Source organism: Mauremys reevesii, linkage group 8, assembly GCF_016161935.1.
Source record: "Mauremys reevesii isolate NIE-2019 linkage group 8, ASM1616193v1, whole genome shotgun sequence".
Lineage (NCBI taxonomy): Eukaryota > Metazoa > Chordata > Testudines > Geoemydidae > Mauremys > Mauremys reevesii.
In genome coordinates this window covers 64447883-64469900 of record NC_052630.1, presented here as the reverse complement: position 1 = coordinate 64469900, position 22018 = coordinate 64447883, and the positions used below count along the sequence as shown (strand labels likewise).

The 22018-nt window shown below is 45.5% G+C and overlaps 1 protein-coding gene across 3 annotated transcripts in view; it reads left to right on the top strand.

Moving 5' to 3' along the window:
* The window catches only part of LOC120370158 (complement factor H-like), a 156977-nt gene that overhangs the window by 77638 nt on the left and 57321 nt on the right, over positions 1 to 22018 (top strand). For 2 of the 3 annotated variants that reach the window (XM_039484433.1, XM_039484436.1), the window contains 5 exons: positions 7190 to 7357; positions 10539 to 10715; positions 14671 to 14847; positions 16172 to 16345; positions 16781 to 16963. In XM_039484433.1, the coding sequence (XP_039340367.1) occupies positions 7190 to 7357; positions 10539 to 10715; positions 14671 to 14847; positions 16172 to 16345; positions 16781 to 16963 (879 nt within the window). The remainder of the gene's footprint in view (positions 1 to 7189; positions 7358 to 10538; positions 10716 to 14670; positions 14848 to 16171; positions 16346 to 16780; positions 16964 to 22018) is intronic. The other variant, XM_039484435.1, reaches the window with a different exon arrangement.

Sequence of the window (22018 nt, the reverse complement as noted above, 5' to 3'; positions counted from 1 at the left end):
TGTTTTCATGAGAACAACTCATCTTCTCTGCTTTTTTCCAGTTGGAAAAGCCTGGGGTTATGAAGGTGCTAAGATTATTAGGCAATGAAAAGAGTTTTCACATAAAATTCCTGTGGATTTAGAATGCTTCAACCAATGCCTCTAGTGGTGCTCTCCATTTGGTAGTTTTCATTCAAAAAGAAGAGGTGAAAGATACCATTTCTGATACTCAGAAACTATAACTTTGTCATTGCGATTCTGAAAATAGAGCAGATCTTTCTCAATACATGTAGTACAAAACTCTTCCATTATCAAAGAAGGCCATTTAACTGGATTTTGTTCAACAGTAACAGCAACATCATCCTCTTTATCACTACTGTTCATTCTACCTTCTGTATGGACAGGTGTTAGAAAAAGTGGATCATTTTCATCATTAGTTTTGTCCTTGATTTCAGGAATGCTTGCCTTTTCTTCTGAAGTCTCCTGAGGGAACAAGTTCATACTCATATCTTTGCTTTGATTATCATTTTCTAAGAAAGATGATCCACCATCATGGAAGATGATTCTGAAGCAGTACTAACAGAGAAATAGTTAGCAAGTTTGGGTAACTTGCTTACAATATTCTCTTTCTAACTTAGCTTTCCTTTTTGCTGCTCTGCTTTGCAATTGTCAACTGGACATCTTGTTTAAGCAAGGTTAAAACAGTACTGTAGTTCTGTAATTATCACCCAGCAATGGCAATTAACACTGCCAATTCACACCCTCATTACCAACAATTCAAAATCTAAAAACATTAATTAAACTTTAACTGTGAAAGCTTCAGAAATTGGGACAAAATCAATAGCAGGAGGGTGCATAAATTAGTTTTTTTGTTCTTTTCTTTTTAGTATTAGCACAAATATGATGAAAATCTCCCTTTTTATAATGTATATTTCAAGGATTGGCAGCCCCTCAGGAAAGCAGAGGATTGGGGCTGCATCCCCCTTACTCCTCACTCTCCAGTCCAGCTTCTGTGCTCAAACTACTAGGCTAGGATTTCTCAACCAGAGGGTCATCATGACTCCCCCCCCCACTCCCCGAAGGGTTGGGAAAGGCCATTAGGGCATTGTGAAGTATTGAATATGCTATTACAATCTAAAAGAGAAGACATCTTGTTCCCCCACTCCCTGCACACCCTTACTCTACCAGGTCAAATATTTTCTATCAAACTTTTGAAGCACACACACACACACAAATGATGTATATAGTCTGGGTAGCTGGAGACTGGTTCTGGCAGGTAGGGGTAACTAATTGGGGTAATGAGAGGTTGGTGAGCAGAGCTGGAGAGGCAGAGAATCCTTAGGGTATATCTACACTACAAAATTAGGTCGATTTAATATAAGTTGATTTTTTAGAAATCAATTTGATACAGTCGATAGTGTGTGTCCCCATTTAAGACCATTAAGTCGGCAGAGTGCATCCACAGTACCGAGGCTAGCATCGACTTTCGGAGCATTGCACTGTGGTAGCTATCCCACAGTTCCTGCAGTCTCCGTCGCCCATTGGAATTCTGGGTTGAGCTCCCAATGCCTGATGGGGCAAAAACATTGTCACGGGTGATTCTGGGTACATGTCATCAGCCCCCCCTTCCCCTCCCTCCATGAAAGCAACGGCAAAAAATCATTTCTCGCCTTTTTCCCTGGGTTATCTGTGCAGACGACATACCATGGCAAGCATGGAGCCCGCTCTGCTCACTGTCACCGTACGTCTTCTGGGTGCTGCTGGCAGATGCGGTATTGCAGTGCTACACAGCAGCAGCTCCTTGCCTTTGCAAGTTAGTGAAGATGGTTAGCAGCCCTAATGTACCGTCTGCTGCTGTCTCCTGGTACCTCCTGGCCGGCCTTGTTAAGGTCGGTCGGGGGCTCCTGGGCAGACATGGGTGCTCCTGACCCACCTCGCTGACACCACCTATCATCTTGATCCCGCCACCTGTCCTCTTGCGCGTCCCTCTTGTCCTCGTGTTCATTTTGTGCTTTCCTGCACTCTGACATTGTTTGCCTCCATGCATTCTGCTGGGCTCTTTCAGTGTGGGAGGACTGCATGAGCTCAGAGAACATTTAATCACGAGTGCGTTTTTTTCACCTTCTAATCTTCGCTAGCCTCTGGGATGGAGATGTTATGGGAAGCGTTGAAACATTTGGAGCTGCAGGAGGAAAAAAAAGGGAGAGTAGTATTTAAAAAGACACATTTTAGAGAACAATAGGTAGACTCTTTCACAGTGAACCAAGCTGTTAACATTACATAGCACGTGTGCTTTCTTTACAAGGTCGCATTTTGCCTCTTATATTGAGGGCCTCCTGGTTTGGTGTGAGAGATCAGACATGTAGGGCCAGCAGGCAACAGAATTCGGCTTGCAGGCAGCCATGGTAAGCAACAGTCTTTTGGCTTCTTTAACCTTCATACCATGTGGGAATGGTTTCAAACAGCAGTGCCCTCATGTCCCATACCAAGCAGCCGTTGGGTTGGCCATTTAAAAGGAGGGACTGCGGTTTTTGGGTTAACATGCAGCACAAACTCAACTAACCCCCCCCCACACTATTCTCTGGGATGATCGCTTCATCTCTCCCCCCAAGGCATGGCACACAGCAGGGATGATTTCTGTTCAGCCACAGGCAAACAGCCCAGCAGGAATGGCCACCTCTGAATGTCCCATTAATAAAATTCCCCATTTTAACCACGTGACCACGAATGATATCACTCTCCTGAGGATATCACAGAGAGATAAAGAACAGATGTTGCTTGAATGCCAGCAAACACCGGGACCATACACTGCCATGCTTTGTTGTGCAATGATTCCAGACTATGTGCTACTGGCCTGGCGTGGTAATGATGGATGGAATCAGTCTGCCCTCCTCAGAAACCTTCTGCAAAGGCTTTGGGAGTACATCCAGGAAGGCTTCATTGAGATGTGCCTGGAGGATTTACACTCCATCCCCATACACATTAATGGACTTTTCCAGTAGCTGTACTGGCCGCGAATGCATCCCAAATCTTCAGGGCAAATTAATCATTAAACACACTTGATTTTAAATCATGTACAATATTTACAAAGGAACACTCACCAGAGGTCCCTTCTCTGCCTTCTAGGTCTGGGAGCCTGCCTTGGGTGGGTTGGGAGGGTACTGGCTCCGGGGTGATAAACAGTTCCTGGCTGTCGGGGAAAATGGTTTATCTGCTTGCTTGCTGTGCGCTATCTTCAACCTCCTCCTCCTCCTCATCTCCCTCATTCCCAAAATCCGCATCCCTGTTGTGTGAGAATCCATTGACGGAGTCCATGCCCAGGGCTGGGGTAGTTGTAGGGGCACCCTCTAGCATGGCAAGCAGCTCATCATAAAAGCGGCATGTCAGGGGCTCTGACCCGGAGTGGCTGTTTACCTCTCTGGTTTTTTGGTAGGCTTGCCTCAGCTACTTAAGTTTCACACTGCACTGCTGTGGGCCCTGGCTGTAGCCTCTGTCCTTCATGCCCTTGGAGATTTTTTAAAATGTTTTGGCATTTCGTCTTTTAGAATGAAGTTCTGATAGCATGGATTTGTCTCCCCACACAGCGGTCAGATCCAGTACCTCCCATTCGGTCCATGCTGGAGCTTTTTTGCGATTCTGGGACTTCATGGTCACCTCTGCTAACGAGCTCTGCATGGTCACCTGTGCTGATCAGCTTGCCACAGTGGCCAAACAGGAAATTAAATTCAAAAGTTTGCGGGGCTTTTCCTGTCTACATGACCAGTGCATCTAATTGAGAGTGCTGTCCAGAGCGGTCACAATGGAACACTCTGAGGCCAATTGCATCCACACTATCCCAAATTCGACCCAGGAGGGTCAATTTCAGCGCTAATCACCTCGACTGGGAGGAGTACAGAAATCGATTTTAAGAGCCCTTTAAGATGACAAAAATGGCTTTGTCTTGTGGACAGGTGCAGGGTTAAATCGATCTAATGCTGCTAAATTTGACCTAAACTCATAGTGTAGACCAGGGCTATGAGTCCACAAAGTCTTTAGCTAATGCCCAGGCTTTCTCAGATTAGTGCACAAAGCTTTTTACAAAGCCAGATTCTTTCTACTTTAAGGGGAAAATGTTGAATGCCAGTTGAAGAAAATTTACGAATCTTATCTATTATGTAGAATTATTGTCTGACCAGCTGTTTTCATTGCCCCTTAAAAGATACATCTGCACAGTTCACGACAGAGAACCTCTGAGTTTATAACAAGAGATTTGGGCTTGCAGAGGTTGCAGTGCCACAGTAAAAATATCTGTATAGAGATTACAGCTGAGTCTGGAGTTTGGGTTCTGAAGCCCACCCTGCCCAAGGCATCAGAGCTCAAGTTCCAGCTCAAGTCACACTGTCTACACAGCTATTTTTAGCATGGTAGCAGGCGCACCATGAGCCTGAGTCTGTCAACCCAGGATTGGAGGCTTGTTGCCGCGGCCTTCCACTCATTGTGTAGATATACACAGAAAGGCTCCGGTTCTGTTGCCCCTACCAGTTGTCATAGCCTGACATGAGTTCTTGCTCCTCTTCTGTGCCCTTGCAGCTCAGTTGCAGTCCCCAGCATATGGCCTAATTCTAAACCTGACTCCAATCAGGGGCCAGCCCTTCTGCCTGGCTACTTCCATGCCAATCTACTCTTCCCCTTCCACCTCCTGTGAAGATGCTAAAGTTTGCCAGAGGAGAGATCTGCTTCCCTCCAACTTAGCAGGCTCACTAGCCACCAAACTGTGCTTTTATGCTGGAGTTGCACTGAATAGACATCCTATGACCAAAGCCTCTCCCTGATCTGCTCCAGATAGTTCAATGCACCCATATGACTCATCCCCTTCCCCCCGCGTTCCTAGTAGTTTAGAATGCAGTTCAGTAGTAGTTAAAACTATAAGTGCTAAGAAACTAGAAAGTACAATTTTATGCCCCAGTGATCATACTTTTATAGAGTGGTGTGATTGGTGTGAACACAATCAATTGACATTTTAGTTTGAAAACTGAAATTCTAATGAGTAGACATGAGGATGTATAAATATCTGCCTGTATGAATTTTTCAGTTTGTAGCTTATTCTATTTTCAAGTTAGAAGTGGCAGGAATATTATGAATGGGTTTTGTGTGGTTTTGGTCTGGTTTTATTTATTTATATAATTATTTATTTTTACTTTTCAGAAAGGGCTCACTTTTTTGGTCTAGGTGTTTGAAAATTGTTATTCAACACTTGGAGAGTTGGGGGGAGGGCAGGAAACCATCCCTTATATTAGTTATAAAATTGCTTCTTGAAAAAGCTACTTCCCATGAAAAGTTAAAAGAGAGGAGTGGGTCAAAACAATGCTTGTAATGGAAATATTTTTATCACAACCTTGAGTGTGGAATCGTGAATAAAATAGTGCTGTGAATGTGCATAGGACTTCCACAAAGCACAAAAAAGAACAGTTACTTTTCCAAACACCTTGCAGTTGAATTCAGACCAACATATTAAACAGGATGACAATTCTAGTACAAGGTCAAAAGACTGAGACTCTTGTGGCAAGTTATTTTTAATGAGGGATCTGAAGCAGAAGGACAGTTGGTTCACACAGTGGGAGGCTTTCCAAGTACAGTATAGACAGTGTCCTGACAGAAAATGCAAAGTCAGAAGTACTCCACAACTTCAATCACACTGTAATTGCCAGTCACACTTTCCTGGCATTCACAGCTCATGGAAGTGGTTGGAAAAAAAAAGTTAAAAAATATTCAGGGAATCAGAATTTTGATACCAAACCTTGTTCTTTGCTCCTAGGCTGTCAGGTGCTTAGTGAGCTGTGAAGGCAGCATCTTTAGCTCTTGGCGGGAGGGACCAACTTGTGCGGCTCTGTAGCAAAACTCCAGGCTTAATCTGAGTTAGTGGTAATGGGATCCACAGTAATTTACCATGAGGCCTTAAGGCTTTGATGGAAAATCCTGCCTCCACTGAGATCAATGACAAAACTGCCGTTGAATTCACCAGGTTCAGGGTTTTATCCTTAAGTGATAACTGAAGAGTGGGAAATGGTAGATCTCCCAGAGAGCTCAGAGGAAAGGGAAAAAATGCCACTGGCCAAGAGCACTATGTTATGCTGCTAGGTAATATTGGGAAGGGAAAAAACTCAGGTCTCATAATGTGACAGGAACAAGAGCTAGGATTGCCAACACTCCAGGAGTGCCCTGGGGTCTATAGGAATTAAAGATTAATTTTTAATTGAAGAGTATGTCATCTGATGAAACCTCAAGGAATTCACCCAACCAAAATTGGCAACCCTAACAAGATCCCAAACCCAAACCTGTCTGAATAATACATTTCAATCTGCTGCATGAAACAAACATTGTGAATTTAGTTTGGAGGGCTTAACACAGTTACCTTTACACTTCATCATATTTCTCCAGTGACTGAGCATGGGGAGAAGGAAAGTAAGAGGTGCTTCCTTTGGCTGTTGTCCGTCTCCTGTCACCTGGTTTATCCTGGGCTGATGATGTGATTGCCATTACAATGGCATGATTTAAACAGTCCCATTACACATGACTTTGGTTTTTATTTTGGATTAATGGAACTTTTCAGCTAGTGCCTGAGCCTGAACATAAACCCAATCAACAGAATGGTATCTACATGTTGGTGTTTCAATACCTGTATCATTTGGTTTGTGTAACGATGCTTTTTTGTTTTAATAATCAGATTCAATGAGCATCGTAGTGATATCTATACATAAAATAACTTGAGGGAATAATATGATTGATAACATCTTCTGGAGGCTAATGCTGTAAATGACTCTGTGCAGACACCACTACTTAAGAAACATATTGGGCAAGATTTTTTGGCGGGTGTAAATCAATGTAGTTCCATTGAGGTTGATGGAGCTTGCTGTTTTGCACCAATTGAGAATCTGGACCATGTGACCCAATGCTTTACTGCCTTGCATCTTGTGTAATTGTTTACACCTGTGCACAGTTGATATAACAAATTTCAGGCCGGTGGAAAAATCAAGCGCTTTGATTCGTATTTGAAAAAAAAGGTCTTTTCAGTATAAAGTACTACAGTACTATGCAGCAAGAAGATCATATTTGAAATATTTTTTTCAAATAAATAGCTAGTTTTGAAGAGGGTGGTTTGTTTTGTTTTTTCTTTGTTAAATGTCTGACTTCCATTTGCTAACCGAATGTAATCTTTTCTTTTTTCCTTTAGAAAAGTGTTCTCCTGGTCATTTGGAAAATGGTAGATTTCTGTATAGCTATTGGAAAACCTACAAAGAAGGTGATGAAATTTCATATGTGTGTTCTCCTCATAATCTGGAAACCAAAGTTACATGCACAAAGAATGGCTGGTCACCTACTCCAACATGTACTTCTACCAGTAAGGAACATTCATGTTCTATTGATCAGCTTGTTAAAAAACTTGTAGACATATTACTATCATCCTCTGCCTGAAATGAAAACAAAAATACCAGTCCTAGCAGGTGACTTGTCATGACAATGCACATTTCTGACCTGAGTAACTGTGTGATCATATTGCATTGACCTTCAAAGTTCTTCACCCACCCCTGCTTGTTGTATGTACTGTGACTAGGTGTCCGGTTTTTGACCAGAACACCTGGTCAAACAGGATCCTGGCAGCTTCAGTCAGCATCACTGACTGGGCTGTTAACTGTCCAGTTGGCGGTGCTGCACAGCCTTGGTGCTGTTCCCGGGAAGCAGACAGCATGGCCCCCTCAGGCTCCTATGCATAGGGGCATCCAGGGGGCTCTGCATACTGTCCCAGCCCCAAGCGCTATTCCCACAGCTCCCACTGGCTGGAAACCATAGCCAATGGGAGCTGCGGGAGTGGTGCCTACAGACAGGGCAGGCTGCAGAGCTGCCTGGCTGCACCTCTACGTAGGATCCTGAGGGGGGACATGCTGCTGCTCGAGGTAAGCACCACCCGAAGCTTGCACCCCTGAACTCCTCCTGGGCCCCAAACCCCTACCCCAGTCCTGACCACCCGATTGCCCTCTGAACCCCTTGGTCCCAGCCCGGAGCACACTCCTGCACCCCAAAACCCTCATCCCTGGCACCACCCCAGAGCCTGCACTCCCTCCCACACCCCTCCCTGCACCCCAACCCCCTGAACCAGCCCAGTGAAAATGAGTGAGTGAGGGTGGGGAGAATGAGTGACAGGGGGTGGGGGAGGAGTGTGTGAGAGGCCTTGGAGGAGGAGTGGGGCAGCGGGCAGTGCAAGGCTGTTTGGTATTGTGCCAGTGGAAAATTGGCAACCCTAGTTGTTTCATTTTTAAAAGTTAGATTGTTAACTCTTTCGGACAGGTACCAGGCATTTCTTTGTCTTCTGTGTAGAGATGAGCATATCTTTTTGTAATAAAATAATAATAATAGTCCCCAACCCCTCTGCCCAACCCTGTTCTTCCTTAACTCAACCCCATCCCCATTCTTATTCTCACCTCTCAGCACTAAAAATAAAAATGTAGCTGTGGCCACTTGAGCTGTGGGAGGAGCTAGCCTCCGCACATATGATCCTGTCAAAGATCATAGGTATGTACTGAGGTGGCTAGCCACTTGCATCACCGCAGCAGTACTCCTATTTTTAATGTGCTAGTTTGATTGGAGCTAAAGCTAAAATATGTCTCTTCATGCTAGAATGTACAAGTTTCCAACTCTTATGTAGACATACCCACAGTCTCAGTGCCTGGCATGAGTGTGGCCCCTAGGAAAGTTCTGCTCAGCCCCTGCCACCTTGGGCTTGAGCATGTTCAGTACAGATGGAATCTTCAGAGAATAATCAAGCTCCAAATCTGTACTTTCATAGGTTTATAACATGTTTCAATTTGGGTGCATTTTTCTGAGGACAAAAAAAGGTGAATCTTTGACAACAGATGGACACCACAGCCAAATGTTGAATCCCTGCTCCAAACCATGGAAGTGCTAGAGGTTCTCAACAAAAGAGCTCTAACAATAACTTAGCATCGACAAAACAGAATATTTTGCTCAAACATCAGTCTCCGAAACAGCGAAACCGTTTCAGTTTAAACTTTTCAAAACAAAACAAAAAATGATGCTGAGGCAGACACCAGACATGGAAAATTTCAATCCAAATGGTTAAAGTCTAACAAAGTTGCAAGCAATAAGAAATGGGATTTTATCATTCAGAGAATCAGGCAAATTTAATAAAAGATGTTACTATTAGCTCCACCTAATATTTATAAATTGTGACATTTAGCCACTGATTTGGCCTGTGTTTAGGGATAGTGTGGAGGCAAATTTCAGAGTGTTACCTGTGTTAGTCTGTATCAGCAAAAATGACAAGGAGTACTTGTGGCACCTTATAGACTAACAAGTTTGTTTGGGCATAAGCTTTTGTGGGCTAAAACCCACTTCATCAGATGTAAGGCAGATCCCGTCTTTTCATGTACTGCTATATATATCTTCCTACTGTATTTCCCCCTCCATGCATCTGATGAAGTGGGTTTTAGCCCACGAAAGCTTATGCCCAAATAAATTTGTTAGTCTATAAGGTGCCACAGGTATTTCTCATTTTTGTTGAGGCAAAGTAATCCAGGGAGCAGTTGTGCTCAAGGAAATCCTGTCTTTCTGTTCTTTACCAGGCATGAGTTGTGTGTGCATTACACCATCTTTTGGGATAATGCAGCTTGTTCCTCTGTCTATACCTGGTCAGCACTTCTGGGTGTTGCAAAGTGGGTTAAAGCCATGGTTCAACCTTGCCCCTCTGCCTCCCCTTCCTCCATGGAGTGGCTTGCACAGTTTGTCTGGTAGCTCTGGGTGCTTGAACATCAGTTAAGATATCATGTGTAAAATCAAGTCATCAACCTCCATAACAAAATTCAGACAAACACATCCTGCCTCAAAGCCTCATTCCCTCCCTATCTCTACTCTCCCCAAATGCCCAAGAAAGTAGATGGGCTGTGCAGTGTATCCTGGAAGTCAGCAAATTCAGGGAGAGAGTGAATTCCAAAATTGAATGCCTCTCCAGGATAATGCCCTGCTATAAACACCCTCTCCTTTAAACTGAGGGGGCCTAGCATGAATGCTCTATTGATCACAGCTGTGGAAATATTGCAGTGAGTGAGGCTGTCTCTGAAGAAGGCAGGTTAAGTGATGATTTCTGTGTGATGTTTTATCCCTGTCTTTCTCACTTATGAGCCCCTTATGATTTGAAGGTGCTTCACCAAATTACTTATACATACAGCACATACAATACAAAGAGAGAACTTTTCCCACAAAATAAGAGCTGGCAGTGTCAGACTCAAAATGACCATTTTCAGTTCAACCGTCTTTTAGATTGGCTTTGAGAAATCAGTATCAGGAATGATTGTGAGAGATAAGAAACACTGATATACACTATGATTTCTTACCTTCCCCTCCCACTCTCCAAAAGTATGAAGGAACTTCTTGTTCAAACATTTTTTAAGTAGTGTTCCTCCATTTCATTTCAGGTGTACCTCTTCTCGCGGTCACCCTATACCTATGAAAAGCATGTTAATTAACAGTGTTTATCTTGAGATAATGTCATACTCTCTCTATTTTAGAAATCTGTGAAAAAGTTGAGATACAGAATGGTTATTTCTCTGAAAGTAAGAGCAGATTTAATTTAAACGAGGAAGCAACATATGGGTGTCAGATTGGTTACATGACTCCAGAAGGAAAAGTGATGGGGAAGACACAGTGCCTTCAAGAAGGATGGACTCCTTTACCAAAGTGCATTAGTGAGTAATTTAATGATTGAAGAACTCTCTACTTTGCTCCTTTTTTCCCAAGTAGAGGGTGAGCACCATGTTCAGGTATGGAGAGAAGCTTGAAGCTTCATGTGGGGAAACTTACAAGGCTGAGGCTCCTTGGGTTATGCCTTACTATGACTGGACAAAATTGATCTATTATTTGGGGGAGGTATTACCATCATAAATAAAATAACTTACCATTGGCTGATCAGAATTCAAATCATAAAGACTTAAATTTTATGTAAAAGCATCAGAGCACAAAATTATAAAAACTTTCTTCCAATTGTTGTCACTTTAGGTATCTTAGTTATAGTGCTCTGGTTTCGGGAGTCCCTTCTCTCCAGATGAGAGGAAATATGGTGATTAAAGTGGACAATTAAATCTCCCACTTTTGTGGGACAATAACTCCAATATTAACCCAGTCCAAGTGGGGATCATCTCTTCCTTTTATATCAGGCTGCCTTATTTCCTGGCTATTCCTCTTTTTACCCTATTAGTATCCACATACACAGAACATAAAAGAACTTGCTTATAATTTGTCTTAAAATGAAGTCCATTCCATCAAAGAGTATTAAATAAACAGCATAGCTACCAAGACCTAGAAAATCCCATCTACATTATCTGACTGTGAAATACAGGGACTTTAAGTTGTTTGCAGTTCTGGCTCTGCAAAGTGGTGTCCCGTACGATAGCACCTGCAATAACTCTTGCACACTGGGATGTTTCACACAGAATAGTCTACAAAATTGGCTCAATAAATGAATAAACCTTCCTTTGGATGCATGGCTCTTTATAAAGTAGTCTCCCATATTTCCAGTCAAGAATAATTCTCATGTTTCTACAGGGACAAGATTCCCTGCAATTTGTGACTCATTTGGAAATTAGTAGGGACATGTTTGACTTTTGTGGTGTTCATGAATGTTTTGATTTGAAAATAAAGGCCGTGAAAATGACAGTGCCAGCGCATGGATTAGTTTGGTTGGTAAACAAGGACCAGACCCTCAAATGGGATAAAACAGGGCTAAGTATTAGGGACACATAATTGAATGCAGTGAGAACTCCTTATTTACTGTTGTATGCTGCTTTCCACCTTTGCCTTTTTATATGTATAAGGCCCAATTCTCCTCCTGTTCCATCTGCTTTGCATAGTTCTGACTGCAGAAAACAGCCAAAAAAATAGTTGGTTGGTTGGAATTCCCCCCAGATATAAAGGTGTGACTAAGGAAAAGGCATCATAACTGGGATGTCCTGGCTCTTCTGGCTGCTGAAATGACCCTTTGGGGCCATAGAGAACCAGCATAAAATAGCTTGAAGAAGGAGGAACAACCTGAGGATCTGGAAGGCAGAAAGTTGGCTTGAAGTTATGTTTGTTCTATCCCTTGATCCGGTTCCTTGCTCAGTATAGCTGGACCAGACCAGAGAATCTGTTCCCTGGCTTCCTTACACTGGAGCAGAATCTAACCCTTACAGATGATTCAAGGGATCATGACTACAACCTAATTGTAACTATCACAGTAACAATGGGTATGTCTACACTACGGGATTATTCCGATTTTACAGAAACCGGTATTTGGAAACAGATTGCATAAAGTCGAGTGTACGCTGCCACACTAAGCACGTTAATTCGGTGGTGTGCATCCATGTACCGAGGCTAGCATCGATTTCCGGAGCGTTGCACTGTGGGTAGCTATCCCATAGCTATCCCATAGTTCCCGCAGTATATCCCCCGCCCATTGGAATTCTGGGTTGAGATCCCAATGCATGATGGGGCAAAAACAGTGTCGCAGGTGATTCTGGGTAAATGTCGTCAGTTAATCCTCCCTCCGTGAAAGCAATGCCAGACAATCATTTTGCGCCCTTTCCCTGGGTTACCTTGGCAGACACCATAGCACAGCAACCATGGAGCCCGTTCAGACTTTTTTCACTGTCACTGTATGTCTATTATACTAGAGATACTATTATAGCAGTCATATTGTACTGTCTGCTGCTGTCATGGGTGCTCCTGGATGGCCTCGGTGAGGTCGGCCGGGGGCACATGAACAAAAATGGGAATGACTCCCCAGGTCATTCCCTTCTTTAAGTTTTGTCTAAAGGTAGAGTCAGTCCTGCCTAGAATATCAGGCAAGTCTACTTCAGAACCAGATACGCAAACGGCCGCTCCGGGTCAGAGCCTGAGACATTGCGCTGAAATGATGAGCTACTTGCCATTCTAGGAGGTGCCCCTGAAATAACCCCACCTATTGCTTCCCTCCTCCCCCACCCCTCCTGGGCTACTGTGGCAGTTATCCCCCCATTTTTGTGATGAAGTAATAAAGAATGCATGAATAAGAAACTGACTTTATTGCGTCTGCAATCAGAGATAAAACGGGGGGCAGCCTCCAGCTGCTATGATATTCCAGGCAGGACTGAATCTCCATTAGACAAAGCTTAAAGAAGGGAATGACTGGAAGTCATTCCCATTTTTGCCCAGGCGCCCCCAGCCGACCTCACCAAGGCCAGCCAGGAGCACTCACGGGATGATGATGACGAATATCAGTCATATTGCACCATCTGCCATCAGGAAGGGAAGGGAAGGGAAGGGGATGCTGCTGTTTAGCGCTGCAGCACCGTATCTGCCAGCAGCATCCAGTAAACATATGGTGACATTGAAAAAAGGCGAGAAACAATTTTTTCCCCTTTTCTTTCATGGGGGGGAGGGGCTGACGACCTATACCTTGAACCACCCGCAACAATGTTTTTGACCCTTCAGGCTTTGGGAGCTCAGTCAAGAATGAAAATGATTTTTGGAGAGTGTGGGAACTGTGGGATGGCTAGAGTCCTCTGTCTCCCCTCTCTCCCTCCCTCCCTTCCTCCGCGAGCGTCCATTTGATTCTTTGGCTTTCCGTTATGCTTGTCTCAGCTCCTTAAGCAGCACTGTGTTGAGTCCCTGTTGTGGCCTCTCTCTATCATAGCCTTGGATATTTTTTCAAATGCTTTGGCATTTCATTTATTGGAACGGAGTTCTGATAGAACAGATTCATCTCCTCATACAGAGATCAGATTCAGTATCTCCCGTATGGTCCATGCTGGAGCTCTTTTTTGATTCTGGGACTGCATGGTCACCCGTGCTAATCGGCGCTCCACGCTGGGCAAACAGGATATGAAATTCAAAAGTTCACGGGGCTTTTCCTGTCTACCTGGCCAGTGCATCCGAGTTCAGATTGCTGTCCAGAGCGGTCACAATGGTGCACTGTGGGATAGCGCCCGGGGGCCAATACCATCAAATTGCGGCCACACTAACCCTAATCCAAAATGGCAATACCGATTTCAGCGCTACTCCCCTCGTCGGGGAGGATTACAGATACCGATATTAAGAGCCCTTTATATTGATATAAAGGGCTTTGTTGTGTGAACGGGTGCATGGTTAATGCGATTTAATGCTGCTAAATTTGATATAAACTCATAGTGTAGACCAGGCCAATATGTAGTGAAGCACCTGAAAGAAGGAAATTATATTCAGTTTCAAATGGTAGGAAAAAGGCAATGGCCTGAATCCAAGGAAGGAAAATTTTTATGCTAGACATTAGGAAGATATTCTGAATTTTAAGAGCATTAGTGTTGACTCTCAAGGGAAAGGTTTGAGTCACTATTATCACTGTAGATTTTCAAAGACAAACATGTCTGGTAAACATTAGTGGGAATGATGTAAGAAGCAAGCATGCAAAATGCAGGTATATATTTATTTCCTAAATGTTTTGTTCTAGCCTTGCCTTCAAAATCTATGAACACTTTCTTTTCACCACCACATATTCCTAAAGAAAAATTAAGGAGATACAATGTGTGTAGAATTTTTCATTTTTTACTATACTGGGGCCCAAATTCACAAAGGTAGATATAATGAGAATGCTTTAGAATACCAGAGTTTCTAATTAAGAAAAAAACCTAAATTTCTCTGATTCTACAGAAACATGTGAAAAGCCTCGTTTCGAGCATATTAATTTCTGCACAACTCAAATGGTGTTTCTGCCTGAAGAAATACTGGAATATGAATGTGCGGATGGATACCAAACTGTAAATAAAATCACAACAGGTTATACAGTGTGTGGCGTAAATGGATGGACTCCTGAGCCCCAGTGTCTTGGTAAGGTGTTTTTGTTTTTTGTTTAATTAAACTACTACTCTGCAGAATGAATTCCCTTGACTGTTCTAGTTGCTATATTGATTACTAGTTTAAATAGCTCTGATGTAGGTGCAGGTTACATTGTGGATAATGACTGGGTGGGAAGTGTTCATGTCTGCTGGGACAGTCAAGAATCATTTATTGCATTCAGTGAGCAATCCCCAGGAAAGTGTGTTCTTCATAATCTTAACCTTTCCAGATTACTGTACATCTTTCAGGAATCAGATTTGTCTTGCAAACCTCCAAATTTCACCTCCTTGCAAAATCAGACATAAAAAGTCCACTATTACTGAAAAATGGCTAACTTTCTCATTTTTACCATATAATAATAAAATAAATCCATTGGAATATAAATATTGTACTTACATCTCAGCTCTACAGGGAGGGACTGGCTGTTTGTGCAGCGTCTGGTGCCGTGGGGTTCTCCACATGTACTGGACACCCCAGACACTACTGCAATACGGACAATAAATACTGTCCCCCTGGGTCAGGCTCTGAGGGAAGTCTGAGGAGGGTTGGAGGGGCTGGGGTATCTCTGCTCTGCACCCATCCAGATTCGCTGGTATTGAGAGCTTCGTGGTCTGCTCAGCAATAGCTGCATCTGTCTGTTCCAGACTCCGGATGGAGCAGCTCTGATTCAAACAGAGTCCAGATTAAATTAAAAATTAATGGAACCATTGGGAAATAAGAGGTAGTCAGAGCACTGGAAACTGCAGAATTATTATTGTACTATGAAAGTCAAACAAATCTTACAAAAATTTTGAACAAGTAATAGTTGTATTTTAAGTCATGACAAATAACAATCCAGGTTGAAAAGCCAGCATCATTAACTGATTATTTGGTGTATTCCAAGTGTGATTTTTCTGAGTAAGGATCTGTGGCTATGAAAACTACCAGTTTCTAAATTCCTTGCAAAATGTTTATAGTTAAATTAATAGAATGTGGGGGGAAGATTATGGAAAGTCACCCCTTCGTTTGGTTAAATGTCATCTTTGTTTTTCCTCCCAGTTATGTCCTATTGTGCTTGGTTTTTTTCCTACTTCCCATCTTTTCTTTCCCACCCTAGATGGAGTTCTTACTCTTTTGCAAATTCCCAGTTTTTTCAGCAAGATTCTTGTTCTTGGTGATAACCAAAGCCCTGATCGAAATCAATGGGTGCCTTTCCATGGTTTAAAACTGGTTTTTGATCAACCCCTTTTGTTCAAATCTTTTGTATTTTAAATACTTTCCCCTAGAAATATTTGCTATAATATATTTTCTTTCCTTTCCTCACCACCATCTTTAGCCATAGAATGTGAAATGTTGACATTGTCCAAAGGCTCAGTTTCCCCCCCGAAAGGTAAATACGATAATGGAGATGTGGTAACTTTTTCCTGTGCAAAAAGTCACAAAAGAGTGGGACCTGACTCCTCTCAATGCTATTACTTTGGATGGTTCCCAGCATCTCCGACATGTAAAGGTAACTATTTCTCTTAGGCTTATTTAAGTAGGATACCTATTAGTAAATCTGGCTCTTCAATACTCATAAACTCTTCTGTGGGCTCTTTCTGGATCCTAGTGTCTATCCCAAGGTGAACTACCCCATCTATCCTCATGCCAATCACCCACTGTGCCTTCATTTCCCATTTGAAACTGTGAATTTGTTTCCATCTATTTTGATTATAGTGAAACTGCCAGTTGTGTGAAGTGGTAGTAGGTTGAACTCAGGGCACTCATTTCCACTTGGGACCTAAAGTAAGATTTGAATCCAAATCTCCAGAAATAAGGTTAATTAATTCATTGGTCAGCTGTGCCATCTTTCTGCACTTGAAGCAGTGAATTTGGTTTTTTTCATTTTTTATTGTAGTCTACTTTTAATTGGAACAACTGTCTAGATATAATCTCTTTGTATTAGAGGAAACCAAAGCTTGTGGAGAACCACCCAGCATTACCAATGGGAATATTATCAGTGAACTTCATGAGAACTATCAGCATGGTGACTCAGTGGAATATGACTGTGACCTCAGCTTTAAAATTATTGGATCAAGAAAAATAGAATGTATTGATGGGGAATGGACATCTTTACCTTCTTGCACAGGTAAAATATGTGTTTTTCACACTCTTAGGATTAATATAGATTAATACTTTTCTATTTTAAACTTTTAGAGATTTTCCAAATCAAAACTATACCTACTTAAATGTAACATACTGGCCAGTGTACATAGTTTCTGTACCAGAGTCCTCTCTGAGATGGAATCAAACCCGTGCTAGTGTGTTTATTGACCTGACATCTAAAATACTTCCAACGGCCAGCTGTAATTTGCAGAGTCTGGAATCCTGGCTGATCAAAAGCACTGAAATTTCAATTTTGAGAGTCCATCCTGATAATTTACCTAACGCTGGAGAGCATCCCTTAGTATGCATATTAGCTAACATAGATTTAAAAAAATAAAATAAATGCATTATAATATCATCTTGTAGTTGCAGCATATTTAGAAATCAAACAGATATTTTTGGTTGTTCTTCGAGTGATTGCTCACATCCATTCCAGTTAGGTGTGCGCGCGCTGTGTGCATGTTCGTCGGAAGACTTTTACCCTAGCAACACTCGGTGGGTCGACTGGGCGCCCTCTAGAGTGGCGCCACTATGGCACCGGATATATACCCCAGCCGACCCATCCACCCCTCAGTTCCTTCTTATCGCCCGTGTCGGTCATTGGAACAGTGGAGCGCGGCTTAGCTGACCTCCACTTCCCTAGCTTACTTGTAGTTTCTCATTCGTTATTGTGTACATAGTTATAATTCTTCTATATTTATATCTAGTTAGTTATATTTACTGGTTTAACAGTATAGTTAGAGTAGTATTAGTTAGAGAGGTTCGGGGATTAGCCCCTTCCCCGCACCCGGTGCCGGAGCACATGCCCGGCTCCCCGGGTTTCAAGCCGTGCTCGGCCTGCCACAGGCCGATGCCGACAGGAGATCCACACGACTCCTGTTTGAAGTGCCTCGGGGAATCACACTTAACTGCTAAGTTAACTGCTTAACTGCCCCATTTGCCGAGCTTTCAAGCCTCAGACTAAAAAGGAGCGGGACATAAGACTTAGACAGCTCCTCATGGAGGCGGCTCTCACCTCTCCATCTTTGACACCGAGCGCTGCTCAGTCGGAGACCAGAAGCACCTCCTCAGCACCGGACCGTACCGGTCTGCCCAAAGCCTCTCGGCACCGGACGCCACGGGCACCGAAGTCGGCCCCGAGGCGCTCCCTCTCCCCGAGGGTAAAGAAAGTGACGAATGCTGCCGCTTCGGCACCACCCGCACCGAGGCCAGAGAGTGCGCCTAGGTTGAGCCGCCCGGCGCTGACACCCGCCGCGGCACCAACTAGGCCAGCACTGCCGACTCTGGTCCTGCAAGGGCCGTCGAGTCCGGCACCAGTGACCTCTCCAGCACCTGCCACAGTAGATCTCACCATACCGTCCACGCAGGAGGCGTTCGCAGCGGCGAGAGACCTGATTGCCTTGACAGACTCGGCATTGCCTCCACCCCTGGCACCGCCGGTGAGGGTAATTCAATCGATTGGCAAGCCAGCCCTGATTAGACCACCTTCTGTTGGCACAGCGGACTGGCACCGCTCACGATCGCGGTCTCGCAGATGCTCCAGGTCCAGGCAGCGCTCCCGCTCTCAACGCCGCTCTCAACGCCGCTCGCAGTCCCGGCACCGTTCCTTCGCACGGCACCGGTCAGACTCACGGCACTGATTGTTTTCACGTTCCCCGGCTCGCTACTCCCGGCACCGCTCCAGATCCCGGTACCACTCCAGGCACCGTACCTCCCGAAGCCACTCACGACGTCGGGATTCGAGATCTTGGTCGACCTCCCGGCACCGGTCCGGTCGCAGGTCCCGATCTCGCTCTTGGTACCGAGATGCTTCACGGCACCGATCCCCGGTGCATAGGGGAACCAGGTCTGTTGGGACATCGGCCCAAGGCTTCTCTGCTCCTCCCTGGCCATCCAGACGCACATCGGTGTCGTCTTGAGCAGACAGCTACTATGCTGAGGACTGTGATTCGGATGTGCCCGCCGGAGTTTTCCAAGAAGCCCGGCATCAAGACCAAGGTCCTCAACAATGGCCCTTTTGGACGCCTTGGGCATACCACCAGGCCCAAGCTGCTCCGTTGGCTCCCGCATGCGCTGCGTCGTCGGAGCACCGAGCATCAGAGGCCGCAGTTAACTGTCCCCCTCCAACCGGGACGGATGACCCGCTGACCCATCCTCCGAGTTCCCCGGTACCGCTGGAGCAGGAACCAGTTCAGGACCAGGAGGTCGTACAGGACCCGCTCGTCCCTGGCGTTTCATCCTCTTCCTCGCCAGATGAGGCAGTGGCAGGGACCTCCTCCTCTGGACCATCACCAATAGACCTAAGGGCCCATCAGGACCTCCTCAGGAGGAATGCACTGAATGCACCTACAGGTAGAGGAGGTCCCGGAGGTAGAAGACCCAGTGGTCAGCATCTTGTGGGCAGATATGCCCACCAGAGTGGCTCTGCCCTTTATCAGGACAATCCAAGCTAACGCTGACACCTTATGGCAGTCCCCGGCCTCCATTCCCCCTACAGCGAAGGGGGTTGAGCGTAAATACATGGTACCCTCTTGGGGGTACGAATACCTGTATGTCCACCCTCCTCCCTCCTCCTTAGTTGTCCAATCAGTCAACAAGAGGGAGCGCCATGGCCAGCAAGCACCAGCCCCAAAGTCTAAAGAGGCTAGGCAAATGGACCTACTCGGTCGCAAGGTATACTCCGCAGGCGCCCTACAACTCCTGGTAGGAAACCAGCAGGCTCTGCTGAGCCGGTATAGTCATAACACCTGGGCGGAGCTGGGTAGGTTCCAGGAGCTACTTCCACAGGACTCACACCAGGAATTTGCTGCTTTCCTGGAGGAAGGGAACCTCCCTTCAGACCTCTCTAGATGCGGCCGACTTGGCAGCCAGAACTCTGGCCTCCGGCATCACCATGAGATGCATCTCCTGGCTACAGGTCTCCAACCTCCTGCCGGAGTTAGAATATACGATCCAAGACTTGCCCTTTGATGGCAAAGGTCTGTTCTCAGAAAAGACGGACCCCAGGCTTCAAAGCTTAAAGGACAATAGGGTCATCATGCGTACCTTGGGCATGCATACACCTGTGACCCAACGCAGACCCTTCCGTCCCCAACCTTACCATCCGTACTTTGTGCCCAGGCACAGGCAAGACTTTTCTAGGCGACGCGGTCGAGGTGGGCGTAGGCATCAGTCAGAACCCCAGACGGGCCAAAACCATGGTCCCGCCAAACCTCCGGGGGGTCCAAAGTCTGCCTTTTGAAGGTTCGCCCGAGGACAGCGTACCAGTTTCTGGACAGGATCCTTTTCCTCCCTTCTCCAACCACCTTTCCTACTTCCTCCCGGCGTGGTCCCAGCTGACCTCAGACGTCTGGGTACTACGCACCATGAAACAAGGATACCACCTCCAATTTGTTTCAACCACGCCTTTCCACCTCCCATCCCAGTCCCTCTTCAGGGACCCCTCTCACGAGCAATTCCTCTTACAAGAGGTGCAGACACTCCTCACCATTGGAGCAATAGAGGAGGTACCAAAAGAGGAAAGGGACAAGGGGTTTTACTCTCGTTACTTCCTGATCCCCAAGTCAAAAGGGGGCCTTAGGCCTATCCTAGACCTGTGAGACCTCAACAAGTTCATAATAAAGTTGAAGTTCCGCATAGTCTCCCTGGGGACCATTATCCCGTCCTTGGATCCTGGAGACTGGTATGCTGCCCTCAATATGAAGGACGCATACTTTCCCATCGCCATTTTTCCTCCGCACAGGAGGTATCTTCGTTTTGTAGCTGACTATCGGCATTTCCAATTTGCGGTCCTTCCCTTCGGCCTCTCCACTGCCACAAGGGTGTTCCCAAAATGTATGGCAGTAGTTGCCGCACACCTCCGCCGTCAGGGGATTCATGTGTTCCCGTACCTGGACGACTGGCTCATCAGGGGGATCTCCGAGGCGCAAGTCATGCAGCACGTAGGCATCGTCAGGGACCTATTTACACGTTTAGGCCTGATGCTCAACACAGAAAAGTCCACTCTGGTGCCCACTCAGCGGCTAGACTTCATAGGAGCTACCCTGGACTCCACTCTAACCAAGGCCTCCCTGCCTCAGCCGCGATTCCAGGCAATGGCAGCAATCATTCGAGGTCTGCAGAACTTCCCCACGACCTCGGTTCGCACCTGTCTCGGTCTCCTAGGTCACATGGCTGCCTGCACTTATGTGACCAAATATGCCAGGCTCCGCCTTCGACCCTCCAAACGTGGCTCAATTCCGTGTATCGTCTGGGCAGGGACCCGATAGACACATTAGTCACCATTCCACAGAGCACCCTGCGCTCCCTCGACTGGTGGCTAAACCCCTCCCTGGTGTGTGCAGGATTATCGTTCCATCTGCCTCAACCCTCACTATCCCTGACGACAGATGCGTCATCCCTTGGATGGGGGGCTCACCTCGGACACCTTCTCACCCAGGGCCTTTGGTCATCCGAGGAACTGACGCTTCATATAAATGTTCAAGAGCTGAGAGCGGTCTGCCTGGCGTGCCAGGCATTCCAGAAGCATATGCACGGCCGTTGTGTCTCAGTGTTTACAGACAACACAACGGCCATGTATTATATAAACAAGCAGGGAGGGACTCGATCTTCCCCCCTCTGTCGGGAGACCATCCGACTCTGAGAATTCTGCATAGCCCACTCGATGGACCTGGTAGTGTCCTTTCTCCCAGGGGTTCGGAACACTCTGGCGGATCGGCTGAGCAGATCCTTCCTGTGTCACGAATGGTCACTGAGACCAGACATTACTCATGCGATTTTCCAGAAGTGGGGCTTTCCCCACGTAGACCTATTTGCGTCTCGCGTGAACAGGAAATGCCACGTGTTCTGCTCCTTCCAGGGTCTTTCACCGGATCTCAGACGCGTTCGTCATGTCATGGAAGCACCGACTGCTCTATGCCTTTCCACCATTCCCCCTGGTTCACAGAGTCCTGTTAAAACTCCGCCAGGACAAAGCGCATCTCATTATGATCGCGCCAGCGTGGCCCAGACTGCACTGGTACACCACACTGCTCAACCT